A 13,178-nucleotide genomic window follows, 5' to 3' on the forward strand; every position below is an offset into this window, starting at 1 on the left:
ATATCATATCATAAAATATAAATAATGACTAGGTACGCTCAGAATCAAAAACACTACGCACATCATTGTGAACACAATGCATTCACTTGCTACACTCATAATTTAAAATTAAAGTAGTTACATAGGTTTATCACCTACTAATACAATTTACAGTACCTACCAATTATTAATTACCATTGTATTGTACAATTGTACAACTTAAGTAATAACTTAACTTTTAACATATCAGTCAAACTCAGCTGATGCCTGAAAAAAGTGGAAAGGGAAATTTTAAAATTGTGTTATGTGGCCGTGTAAGGTATTATAAAAACCAGGCATGTTATTCGGTTCCACCCTTTAAAAAATACGCACACAATTTGGCCCAAATTTCAGGTTGAGCACTCAATTTGAATGAGGCCAGTGTATTCCGAACTTACTTGTCTACGGCAGTCAGGACGTCAGGTAGGTTTTTACTATACGTAGTAAGTTATATCTGGTATATAACGGTAATAATAATCTGGTATATATGAGCACCGTCCTCACCAAGTGATTTATAGTTCTTCAATCGCCTTATTTGTAATTCAATTTCTTGTTTTGACGGTATTGTACATTCATTTAGGTTGGGTTCTGTCCTTGTCCAAGTAAAGGTTTCTATGGGATCGTTGCAGTTAAGAAGATGTTCGAAATACGTTTTCCATCTCTCTACAATATCTGATCGTGCAGTAATTAATGTTTTATCTTCATTTACTAGGAACATTTCATATTTTTTGTAACCTCCCTTTAGTGTATTAATTTTTTTGTATAATTGGCGTGTATTATGTTCATTGTGATATTTTTCTGCTTCTTCCAAAATGTTTTTCGTATAGACTCTTTTTTCATACTTAAAGGTTCGACTTGCTTCTTTTCTGCTTTCATTATACTTTGTTTTGTTTTCTTCATGGGAAGGGTCATTAAGGTACAAGTTTCTAAATTTTTTCCTTTGATTTAGGGCTTTCTCATATCTCTCATTGAACCACGGTTTTTTAGTGTTTTTTTAGTTTTCCCAGGACTTCAGCTGATGTTTCTTTTATTGTCTCCTGTACCCTCCTCCACATATTATTTATTGAGTCTATACTATCTATATTTAATTCACTGCTGCGTTTGTGTATCTCACTTTTAAAACGTTTACAGAAAATTTCATCTGTGAACTTAGTAATATCATATCTGTCTATTACGATTGGCCTTGTTGCCACCCTTCTCTTCACTCTTGCTTTAATTTTTACCTTAACCAAATAGTGGTCAGAGTCACAGTCCGCTCCTCGCATCGTTTTGACATCCGTAATACTGTTTTTGAACCTGTTATTGACTAGTACATGGTCAATTTGATTTGTGTGATTCCCATCTGGTGACTTCCATGTTCCCTTATTGACCTTTTTATGGGGAAACATTGTGCTCTTGATCACTAAGCCTTTGCTCGTTGCAAAGTCGATTAGGCTGAGGCCATTATTGTTAGTTACTTCATGTAAGCTATGGTGGCTAATGGTTGGTTTAAATATTAATTCTTTTCCTACTTTTGCATTAAGGTCTCCTAATATAACCACTATTCTGTTATTAGGTCCATATACTACGTTCGTTAATTCATCATAGAAGTCGTCATTTTCTTCTTGAGTCTTTTCCTCAGTAGGGGCATGAACACTAATAATTGTGAGATTAAACCAGTATGCTTTAATAGTTAATAGTGATATTCTCAGGTTAAATGTCTTAAATTCCACATTGACTTGTGAACTATGAAACCCGTACCAAATTGTCGTCGATCATCGCAATCCCCTTAGAAAATGGTATGATTATTAATGTCCAAGGATCCCGTTCCTTGCCATCTAATTTCTTGGAAAGCCACAATTTTAAGTTTATATCTCCCTATTTCTTGCGTCACTGTATGTGCCGCTCCAGTGCTGTATAATGTGCGAACGTTCCATGTACCCAAAGATATTTCCGATTTCCAGTTTCCATTTTTGTTTTCCTTATCTCCACTATTCAGAGGCTTTTTGTTTGGTTCCTGAACATAAGTTTTTTTACGAGGCTGGGTTGTTAACCCAGCGCCCAACCCCCAACCTGGAGGGCCAGACCACTCCAATCACTTAAGACCAGAGTGGGGCTATTGCAGCGCCCAATGAAGGGTACTGGGCGATGGGGACGCTACTTTCCCAACGCCGGACATTTTCAACAATACCGCAGCGATTATATCGTCACGGATTTGCTTACTTTCTTTTTCTCGCCAGGTGGCTTGAGAACAACAGACTTTAACATCTCCGCGGTTATTGGGGTCCTCCCAGACACTTTCTCAACTTTCGCTGAAAAGGGTTTGCTCACTCTCTTCCTCTCGCCAGGTGGCTTGAGAACAACAGACTTTAGGATCTCAGTGGTTATTGGGATCCTCCCATACACTTGTTCACCTTTCGCTGTTGAAGAAGAGCTGGATTTGTCTGAATCCGATTTTTTCGGAATATTCTGAGACAACGGCGCCGGGGGTGCGGGTGGCAGTGGTTGACAAAATACACTAGTCGACGGGGGTGCAGGTGGCGATGGAGGCAAAACTGCTCCACTCGGCCCGGGTTTTGCCGTTGGTGGCATATCATAATATGATGGAGCTGCAGCGAATGAAGCTTGTTCGTTGTAACAACGGTTATCGGGAGGAAACATTCCAGGGGACCCGAAGGATTGTGGTCTAGTCCACTCCAACGAACGCAGTGAAAAGTTCAAACCGATAATATGTGATGAATTTTTCATTACATCTCCTGCACACATACATATCGTACACATAAAAAAAAAATTGTTAAGTAAGAACTATAAAATTGATTCATGAGTATACATCAAAATGACATAGACAATGTATATCATACTTTCTAGGGCTGCAATCCTAGTCTTAATATCATTATATTTGCGCATCGGCTTCTCTGAATTATCTTTATACAAACAAACATCATAATATATAATATATAATATATGATAATTACATACGTGTTTTAGATAAAAATTACTAATTACTTTCTAATGAAATCAATTTGTTTTCCATCTCGTGGAAACTTGTATTTAACATTCCATAACAGTGTTTGATACTTTTAACGTCACAGCCGATGGTCTTTAATTCATCGTCAATTTTTTCCATCAACGATCGTTGGTAATTTGACAATTTGGTGTCTACCTTGTTGTCTAAATCTTGCACCGCGGATAGGGACAATTCACTCTCGGTCTGTGTGTGTGCAGATTGTGTCAACTTCGATGACATAAGATCTTCAAGTTGACGCAACTACAGAATGCGAAATAAAATAATTCTTTACTTAGGTTATAAATTAATTTAGCCCTGGTCAAGTCTATGATCATTTTTAATTGAGTTAAGAGGACGTATGGGTACCCACGTGTATTGTCTTCATCTTCTAGGTGGGTAACATAGACTGCAGTTGTACGCTTAGCAGATCACGTTTAGGTCTGGGATATTAGAAATTAAAGTGAAAAATTATCTAGGGCATCTCATGGACTTCTTATTATATTTTTATTTTAATGCGAGGTATGAATATTTTAAAATTGTATATTGTTTGTATATCTTAAAATACTCATATCCTGGTTTAAAATTAAAATATAATAAAAAGCCAATGCGATCTCCTAGATAATAATTTAAGATGCAAATTGTATAAGAGGTCAATTCATTCTAATGTTTAAGCTAGCGAAGCTTTACTAGTAACTTACAGTTACTTTACTGCTGAATGTAACATTTGCTGGGTATATGTTATGGACTTGTTTAAACAAGACTTTGTTACACTTGTAACCACACATGAGGGTATACTAATGTGTATAACTTCCTCATAAATTGATAGAAAAAATTTTAAGAAATTTTAAGTTAATTATAGTTATGATTTTTTTTTTTTTAAATCAGGTAAGTTATAAGTTTATGGAAAATTAAAATTAATTTATTAACTTCAGTAAGTTATATAAAAAAATATACATAGGAAGAAGGTCCGCAACCTTAACATGTCTTAAAATAATAAAAATAATAAATATTATTGACAATATTGGCTGTTTATAAACATAAACATTGGACAACCCAATTCTGTTCAACTTTTAATTTAAAAACTTAAAATAGTTATAAGTTATAACTTATTTTTGTTATTTTATACCAATATGATGAAAATATTTTATAATGTTCTTAAGAATCGTACATTTGTACCTACCTATGTATCATGTTAGTATTTATTTTTATAAACATGCAATATTATGTATCATTAAAAATATTATTATTAAAGTATGCCCGTACGCCGTGTTATGGTATGGTATATATATATATGTATATAATTCAGTTATTTTTATAGGACAATTATTCTGATTAACGGGAACAAGAATTCAATTAAATTTTTAATTCCTATAATTTTAGTAAAATGTAATGTTTATGCGATTTGCATTATCAATAATCATTGCTACATTATATTTATATTTAATTATTTATAAATTAATGTAACTTGGATTTTATCAAAAGTAACTTCTTATTTATTCAGTTTATATCAATAAGAATTAGTAAATGAAAATTTTATTTGAAATAGAGGTCAGCGTTTTTTTTTTAAATGTTTAACTATTATCTGCTGTACGTACATTATAGGCTATAGGTGTCTAGGGAGTCGCTGTAATGGGGTGTTAAATTTGAATTCAATGACATAAATACATTGCATACGAAATACGATTCTGAAATAACACGGTATCTGACGGCCTATAATAACACTAAGTAGGTGTATTTTGTAATATTGTGATTGAAGTAATTTTACTGTATAATAATAGGCATTATACTATAATAGTACTAAAGTAGGTTAAATTCATTTTTGTCTAAAAAAATTAATTCGAAAATTTCATTAGGTGTATAAAAAAAAAAATATGCCAATTTTAAGTTTCAAGTACCCACGAATAATATTTTTAAATTACAATTTACAACAAAATAACTAAACAATATTTATACCAAAGTAAGCCAATTTTGCATTTCTGATTTATATTTTCTGATTTACTGAACAATTTCAAACAATAATGTATCGTTACTTATTTTTTTTAGTTTTTATGAAATTGGTTTGGTAGGATAGGCGTTTGGTGGTATGGGGGCGTAGCCCCCACGGATCTGCGTCCTCTGCATAATTTTAGCACCCCCAGTGTTTGGTCAATAGTTGCACCTATGACGTACGCTCGGAGTGTTGCCGCAGATTGAGCGAACGACCGCGCCTCACCAAGCCACTATATCAGTCTTTAATAATCGGCTTACGCCGCTTAAACTTTAATTTATAACTGGCACAAATTTTGGTCTCAAAAAATGTGCTGTTAGAATTTGTATAGGTTTTTTTCCGACTTCCACTTTGTACATTAAATTTTTAAATTCTCTAATAGATAGTATATTCGTAACAATTCTTTGGAATTACGTTCGTACGAAGTGGACGGCTGTTACCGGTACGACGGACTTAGCTCGCAGATGGCAGAGTTCCAGTGACTTCTGTGTTCCGCAAGGCGAGCACCTAATGGCTGCTCGACTGGTGTGCTGCTATTAAAGTCCGTCAATACCTACAGTCCGAACCTGGGTCCGATTACTCGGTGGCGTCAACGACGTGGAGTAACATACAAATCTATTATACATATCTATTAGAATTCATTATTTGAATGCTCATCCTGTGTTAATGTTTATTGCGTTTAATGACTCATCATTATTGTTTCGGTTATTTTCAATCATAAATCTTTAAAACAACCAATCGCGTATATAACTTGGGACTTGGTGCCATATTATGTAACTGGTCTCAAAACAATTTTTCGATACATATTTGTCCTAGTAATTTTACCGACCACTGCTTTGTACTTTCAATTTTTAAATTCTTAGGCTACATTACTGAATGCTTTGTGAGAGATGCTTATTATTTTCCGAACCTTCGTCTATGACATATCGTGTCAATATAAAATTCTTACACACAATCCTTGGCACTTTCCCTAATATGCTCTCGTAAATCGACGATTTGTATTTATTGAGATATAATGGAAACTTCATGAAATATACTTCAAATCGTTATAAAATTATCGTTCTAATATTTAGTATACCACGTATGAAGCCATGTAGGGCATACTCATAATATGAGATTTCTAAAGATCATTTCGAAATAGCAAATAGGAGATAATAATAATTATAATATGGGTATTTCCATCCATTCCGAAGTAAAAAATACTAAAAATATATTTTGATTAATATTATAGATAGGTAAAATGTAAGTTACTTGAAGATCTTGAATCTTTTGTTTTTCATCACCGCGTCGAATCATTTCTACATAATAATGATTATTTTAGATACATATTTGTTTAATATTCGAAAATATTAATATTAGATATAGGTATCCGTCATATTATTATGAAACAACTACCTTCCAACTTGGTCAATCTATTTTCCAATTGCAGATTTATTTCTATCACTTTTTGAAACTGTTCAATGTCAATACAACCGGATACAGCTGCCGGGTCTAAATTGACTTGAACACTTGCGTTGATAGATTTCTCACTCACGCTTACCTAAAGCATAAGAATAAATAATAATCACATATTATTTTATGGTACCAACGACCTACATCTAATAGATGCATCGTTCGGCCCTATATTATTATTATTAAAACATTTTACCAATTTCTTTGGCATGGTCTTCCGTGCGTCATAAAACGATTCAATCAGATGTCTCGTGTGTAAAAATGCAAACATCCCGACAACACTAACACGTACGACTCCTATGATAGAAAAATTAAACTCATAAGTCATAATATTCGCAATGCAAATGCTTATAAAGTCAGAACTGAATATAATAACACTCAAGTAAACTAAATTGCATATTTACACATTGTGTACAGGTATAGGAATACGTTGTTAGGTTTTCTTATTCAAGCCAGGAGACAAATAGTATAATTATTTTTAATCTCCTATGCGGTATGAGGAACGTGGAATAACATTTTCAAGACTTTTGATCCAACGAATTTTTTAATCGACATTAATTTAAAAAAAAAAAACAATAAAAATCTAAAATTGTATATACCTACCTATAACTTGTTCAACATAATCATTGAACATTATGAGTCAAAATATTTGGAAAGTTGATTTAAATCTATTATGCGTATGCCTATAAATTGCGCATAATTCAAAAATTGTGTGATGCATAGATATTACTAATATAATTCAGTGAAAATTGTAGGTACCTACTTTTTACGGTTTTTTTAGAGTTCCACTAGAAATAAAATTGATTTCAATTTTTTCGAACTATAAAACTTATACTCGCAGGTCCTTGGTTTTTCCTGAAGCCTTAAAAACTATTGGAACTTTTTACTTTTGAGAGTACCAGAGTACCTATTAGATTCACCTTCCTAGTTTTCATTTCGAGTTTGCGGGCGCCAATGCCCCCCTTCCCATTTTTATTTTTAAATTAAACTCTAGTTCAATTTTTTAAAAACACTTTTTAAATTTTGATAACCATAATATACTGCCTTATAAAAATTCATTGTTTCATGATCTAACTATTGTAAATAAAGCTATGAGTTTAGGAATACTGATATTGAAGACTGCAGTCTTTAATATTTGTTTTTAATGTACATTTCTTCATAAATTTATTTTATTTTGATTCTTAAAATTCATTTGCCTGCGGGATCCCATGCCCCCTTCCCATTTTTGTATATATATAACAAAATTATTTTATATTAAACTTATATTAAATACTAGCCGGATATATTCTGTAAAATACTTCTGTAAGTAGTATATTTCAATTGTGTATTACATAATATAATTTTAAATTCTACTATAAGTTATAAATACGTATAAACACAAATGATTGGTATGATTTTTGGACTCGAAATTATAAATAAGTTAGCGGCTATTTGTAAAGTGTTAGCAGCATATTTCAATTCGTAGCTCAAAAGAGGGTGTAGCATGAAGTTGCCCGCCATCTTATATTTTTCATACCTTGTAGGTAATTTATTTGCAAATTCTGAAAACCAATTTGCAAATGTTTGCAAATTATTTGCAATTTAAATGATAACATAACTTTTAATAAAGTTGGTCATGGGGTTGGGGCCAACTTCAAGCACATTGGCCTCCCAGATTTTTCCATCTTTTGTCCGGTTTTTTTTTTATATTTTTACCAAGTTCCAATGATTATACATAGTATATAAAGCGTTAGACCAAATAACTATACATTTTTCAGGAAATGTTCGATAATAAAAAAACATACAATTCATGATATTTCAATAAAATAATAAAAGTTAGCAGTACGTGTGTCACAGCCGACCGATACACACGTGTGTTACCGTCAGTCGCTTATCGCANAAAATAATAAAAGTTAGATATAAAAAACAAGGGGTGCTAAAAACCTTTTTGCACCGCCCTAGTTGCGCCACTGCTCATAGGGTAATATTAATTTAATAAACACAATTAAAAAGCAAAACCAATTTTTGGTTTGCTGATTTTGTTGTACACAATCAATAATCTGATCAGCTATCATATCGAATAGATAGTTTTTTGCATTTTAGACACACCCATTTTATTGGTTTTTTTATATCAACTTTTGTTGTTACAGAGGACCACGCATTATTTTCAAAAAAGCGTCTAACCAACATTTTTAATTTTCTTTTTGCTCAACAAGTAATTTTAATTTTTTATTTGTTTTGAATTGTTTATTATTTAATTAATGATGACATTTTCGTGGTATCGACAGGAATAGTTAAGTACTAATATCGGAATCTGAGTCTGATACGGGTCGGTACTCGGTACATATTGCTTGTATATTGCACGATGCACGTGTAACTTCTTGAACACTCAAAATTGACAAGATACCACGAGCATATTAAAATAGTCCGATAATAGCCCGTTACGTATCGATACACTCCAATTTCTTCCTCGAAAATCTTGATTTTACCACATATATTATAATCTATTCTGTGCTTTTAGTATTGAATGACAAATTCTGAGTGTTAAAAACCCATGTTTGGTTATACATTTTTAAATTCTTTCACGCTTGTCTGCAAAAGTTTTTCCATAGACTTGAGCTGGGGACGCCGATAAATAATAAAAACGACAGCTTCAATTAGTTGATATTCCCAGGTATACAATATATTTAATTGAAGTATTGAATTGTGTTGACCAAAAAACTCGGCTTGAAAGCGTCGATAGAAAATTCAAATTAACGAAAAATAATGTCATTTCAAATACAATATTTAAATTTTTGATTTTTCGCCGTATTAAGAATTTAAAATACAACGCTATACATCATATTATATCGCTTAGATTCACACCTATGAAATACAGTAATACCTTAACCCTAAATGGCCTATACATAATAATATGTAAGTCGATTAATTATACATTTTTGTTGCTTGTCAAATAATATAATATGATATTATAGTGATATGAATAACTGTTTCTATTAAACTATTAACCTAACCTGCCTATATGGTAATACATTGAAATGAAATATATAGTAACGTAGGTATTACTGTGTAGAACGTGTAAACATGGTAGTTTCTGCTTAAGTCAAGCGAGTCAATAGCAGACACATTTGCATATCGCACACAATTAAGGTATGAATTTATGTAAGCGTGAAGAGGTCACATAATATTATAATATTATATTGTATACAGCTGGCTGCTGATATAGGCAACCCTCCCAGTGCCGTTTTGGGCGGCTCAGTGTTGTAGTTTTTAATTTCATTGTTTCCGGGACAATTAATATATACAGACTGATGGACGTTTTCTAGGCGTAAAAAAAAATACAAAACACATCAGTGTTATAAACATTTTTCTCATTGTACATAATATTAAATAATATATTGTTGAGTTATACAACACACACACAAAGCCCGTTTTAATAACTCTATACATATGGACATATACAATGTATACATATAATAATAATTGATGATAATAATAATAATAATAATATAATTATGATAATAATAATATGTCGTACAAAAAATAATAATAATAATTAATAAGTATAAAATAAAGTCGGGTGTGAAATCGTCGTTTACAAACTGTACAAAAACGAAAGAATCGAGCGGGTAGAACGACAAAAAATTGTATGTAATAATAATAATAATAAAAACAACATGTTTTACTAAATAGTATTTATATTTATATATAATATATATATAGTACAAATAATAATAATAATAATAATAATAATAATGACAATTTATTTATACAGAAGTTAATAATATTAGTTATTATTTAAAAGTAATATATGGACATATTTTATTCTGACCGATTTTACGGGGATATTACAAAATATTACAGAACATAACACTTTTATACCTATCGGTCGAATAACTGGGTTTTTTTTTTTTGATATCAGCTAATTGTTTGATAATTTTTCATTTTTATACAAGATGATAAAAATATATTTTATTAGTTATTAGATACTACATAGGTACCATAACATTTTTACACTAATAATATAAAGGAATTATAGGATGGGTTTGCGCGGATGGGACGCTATAATTTAATTTTGATTGTTTAAATTATTTTAATGATAGTTATAACATTGTAGTTTTGTAAGACAAACCAAAACCATTAGAAAAAAAGTATTGAAAATGATAAGAGTAAAAATAAATGAAAACTGGCAAAAAGTCGTAAGTCGACATAATATCATAGTATAATATTGTATATGGACGGAACACAGTGAAACAGCAGTAACTATTAATTATTATTATTCATATTATATTCGGTTGTAAAACGGATCTATAGATTAAAATATTATCATTACATTTGATAAAAGTATTATTATTATTATTATATTTAAGTCATTCCTCCTGTTCGTTGTTCCGTTTAGGTTCGAAAATATTTTGTATAGTACATTTTTCTTCGCGCGTAAACGAAACTATATTTGAGATATAGACACAGGCTGAGGTAGCGTTATTCATTAGTATCATAATAAAGTATTAAATCATCAGTTAAGATTATTCTAAAACTATCAAATACATGTATCAATCATAATGTCATAAAGTACATTATGCCAGTTTTGAAAGGGAAAAAATTATACGACTCCTGGGGCAGTGATTATACAAAACAATAGAATAAATTAAGACGATGCATAATATAATCGAAAAATTGGGGAGGGGATTCAATACATTTCTAAAAAGTAAAACCTATACACGTTTTTTATCCTCATCGACGCTCGATTCACGGGAGTCAAAAAACTGGTAAATGGTAATTAATAATTATCAATATTTATTTTGTTTTTTTTTTTATCACAGTTAATTTTTGGCAGACGCTTGCCTGGTCTGCCGTTAAAAATATTCATACAATAATATTAAACATTTTTTTTTTATATTATTGATATAGATAAATAATCTTATTGCAATTTTCAACGTCCTTTGCTAAACAAATTTCCGTATTACGTATCAGTAATCGTTCAAGTTAACTCGAAATGCGAGTAGCCTGCCTATATTATAATAGTTAATTTACATTTTTACAAATATTTTACAATACAATAATTTATATTATATACGGGACGATCGTAAAAATACAATAATTTATAAAAACTAAAAAAACAGTCTGGTTGTACAGAAGACAACAATAATATGTACACAATAACGTTTTATTCTTCTTATTTTATTTTCTCATCTTTCTTTCATTTTTTTACACATAAATGTACACAAAATAGTTAACACTAAACACACAAAAATAAAAAAATACTTAAGTAGGGTGGTTGAATATAATTTACAATATAAATAATTGTACACGATAACATCGTATCCTTGAACTCGTGTGCAATTCGAAGAAAGAGCCGTACTCGATCAAAAAAAAAAAAATCATACGCACGTATACGATTTATATTATATAATATATTGGGTGTATTAATTACGAAATCAACCAAAATTTCACAATATTTAAGGAGGATTAGCCACTAAATCGTATGTAATATACGTTTAAAAAAAATTGTTCTTCATAATACAATGGCCGGTATATTAAACGATTGGGAGAGTTTGATGGCATCGTTGATTCTGGACAAGGGGTGGTGGTGGATAGGGGGTTGAACAAATAGTTCAAACGTTTTCGTAATAATGATGGCGAGGTGGGGAGGGGGGGAGTATACAATATCTAGTTAATTTACACACGCGATAGGTATATTGTTGGATATTATAGTGAGTGTGAGTCATTGAGAAAAAAAAATATACGATAGGTATGATGTATAAACATGTTAAACCGTACTTACAGAGATAACGTAAAATAGTTATATAGTAATAATTAATAATAATAATAATAATATACAGGTACAGTCTAGGTCATATCGAATGGGGGGAACAAAAAAAAAAAAAATGTATTATTTTAATATTAAGTCTCGACGTGCCGTCGTCATCGTCATAATAGTACGCGTGTCATCGTTTGTTCGAATATACATTTGATATAATATATACATTGATACAATACTATTACTTTATGCAATAATATCATATAGGAACCAAAGGTCGCCACAGCCGACATCTCTACGACGATGCACCGACGTGTCCGGTTTTTTGCTCCATTACACGAGAAAGCCCTCGGACAGGTTGGCCGAGAACTGCGCCCGCATGGCCTGGATGCTGTTCATGATCTTCTTCTGGTGGCCGACCAGCGTAATGCCCAGCGCCGTCAGGTCGGCTACCGTCAGTCGGGCCACCGCCTTCGGGCTCACGATGCCCGCCTGTTCGAAGTTGTCCAGGTACCTGGCCATTTTTATGGAGCACAGCCATTCGTTCACCGAACCGAATTGGGTCATGTCCGGCGCGTCCGAGCTCAGCGGGTTTACGGACCTGCAAGGCAACACCGATAACATTATAATACATTGTTATTATTAAAATAAATATTATATTAACAAGTCAGTGATGTCATATTATAGTTTTGATACAAATTATTGTACATTACACGCCGCATATCCGGACGATATATACCCAGGTACGCGAGTGTATAATGTATAGCAGTGGCGAAAATAGGAAAAAAGTCACCGGGTGGGTGGGAGGCCATATTGAGTCCCTCAAGCGTTATATCGTTTCAATATAATATACGTTTATTTTAAGTAGAATATTGTTACTTTTTTGTTGTTGTATATTTTAGGGTTAGATTAAGTTAGGATTAAGTCTTTAGGATAGGGTCATCCCCCTATTCGCGCCACTGCGTATAAATCAACGTATACGCGGCAGAAAGATT

At 31.9% G+C, this 13,178-nt stretch overlaps 2 protein-coding genes across 9 annotated transcripts in view; both read right to left on the reverse strand.

Annotated features, from left to right (window-relative positions):
• Positions 1 to 1,001: 1,001 nt before the first annotated feature.
• Positions 1,002 to 6,771, reverse strand: LOC111037664. Its single transcript, XM_022320354.1, has 9 exons — positions 6,577 to 6,771; positions 6,387 to 6,531; positions 6,243 to 6,289; positions 3,570 to 3,576; positions 3,004 to 3,168; positions 2,859 to 2,921; positions 2,221 to 2,753; positions 1,833 to 2,014; positions 1,002 to 1,653 (listed from the first exon to the last, which is right to left on the reverse strand). Exons 1-9 carry the CDS (start codon positions 6,769 to 6,771, stop codon positions 1,002 to 1,004), a joined length of 1,989 nt encoding a protein of 662 aa, XP_022176046.1.
• A 5,020-nt stretch (positions 6,772 to 11,791) lies between these two features.
• LOC111037473 (ephrin type-B receptor 1-B) overlaps positions 11,792 to 13,178 on the reverse strand; it is a 135,583-nt gene continuing 134,196 nt past the window's right edge. For 7 of the 8 annotated variants that reach the window (XM_022320123.1, XM_022320116.1, XM_022320107.1 and 4 more), the window contains one exon: positions 11,792 to 12,784. In XM_022320123.1, coding sequence (XP_022175815.1) covers positions 12,517 to 12,784 — 268 coding nt within the window. In that variant the 3' untranslated portion in view covers positions 11,792 to 12,516. The remainder of the gene's footprint in view (positions 12,785 to 13,178) is intronic. The other variant, XM_022320129.1, reaches the window with a different exon arrangement.

This window comes from Myzus persicae, unplaced genomic scaffold (genome assembly GCF_001856785.1).
Source record: "Myzus persicae strain clone G006 unplaced genomic scaffold, MPER_G0061.0, whole genome shotgun sequence".
Taxonomy (NCBI): domain Eukaryota; kingdom Metazoa; phylum Arthropoda; class Insecta; order Hemiptera; family Aphididae; genus Myzus; species Myzus persicae.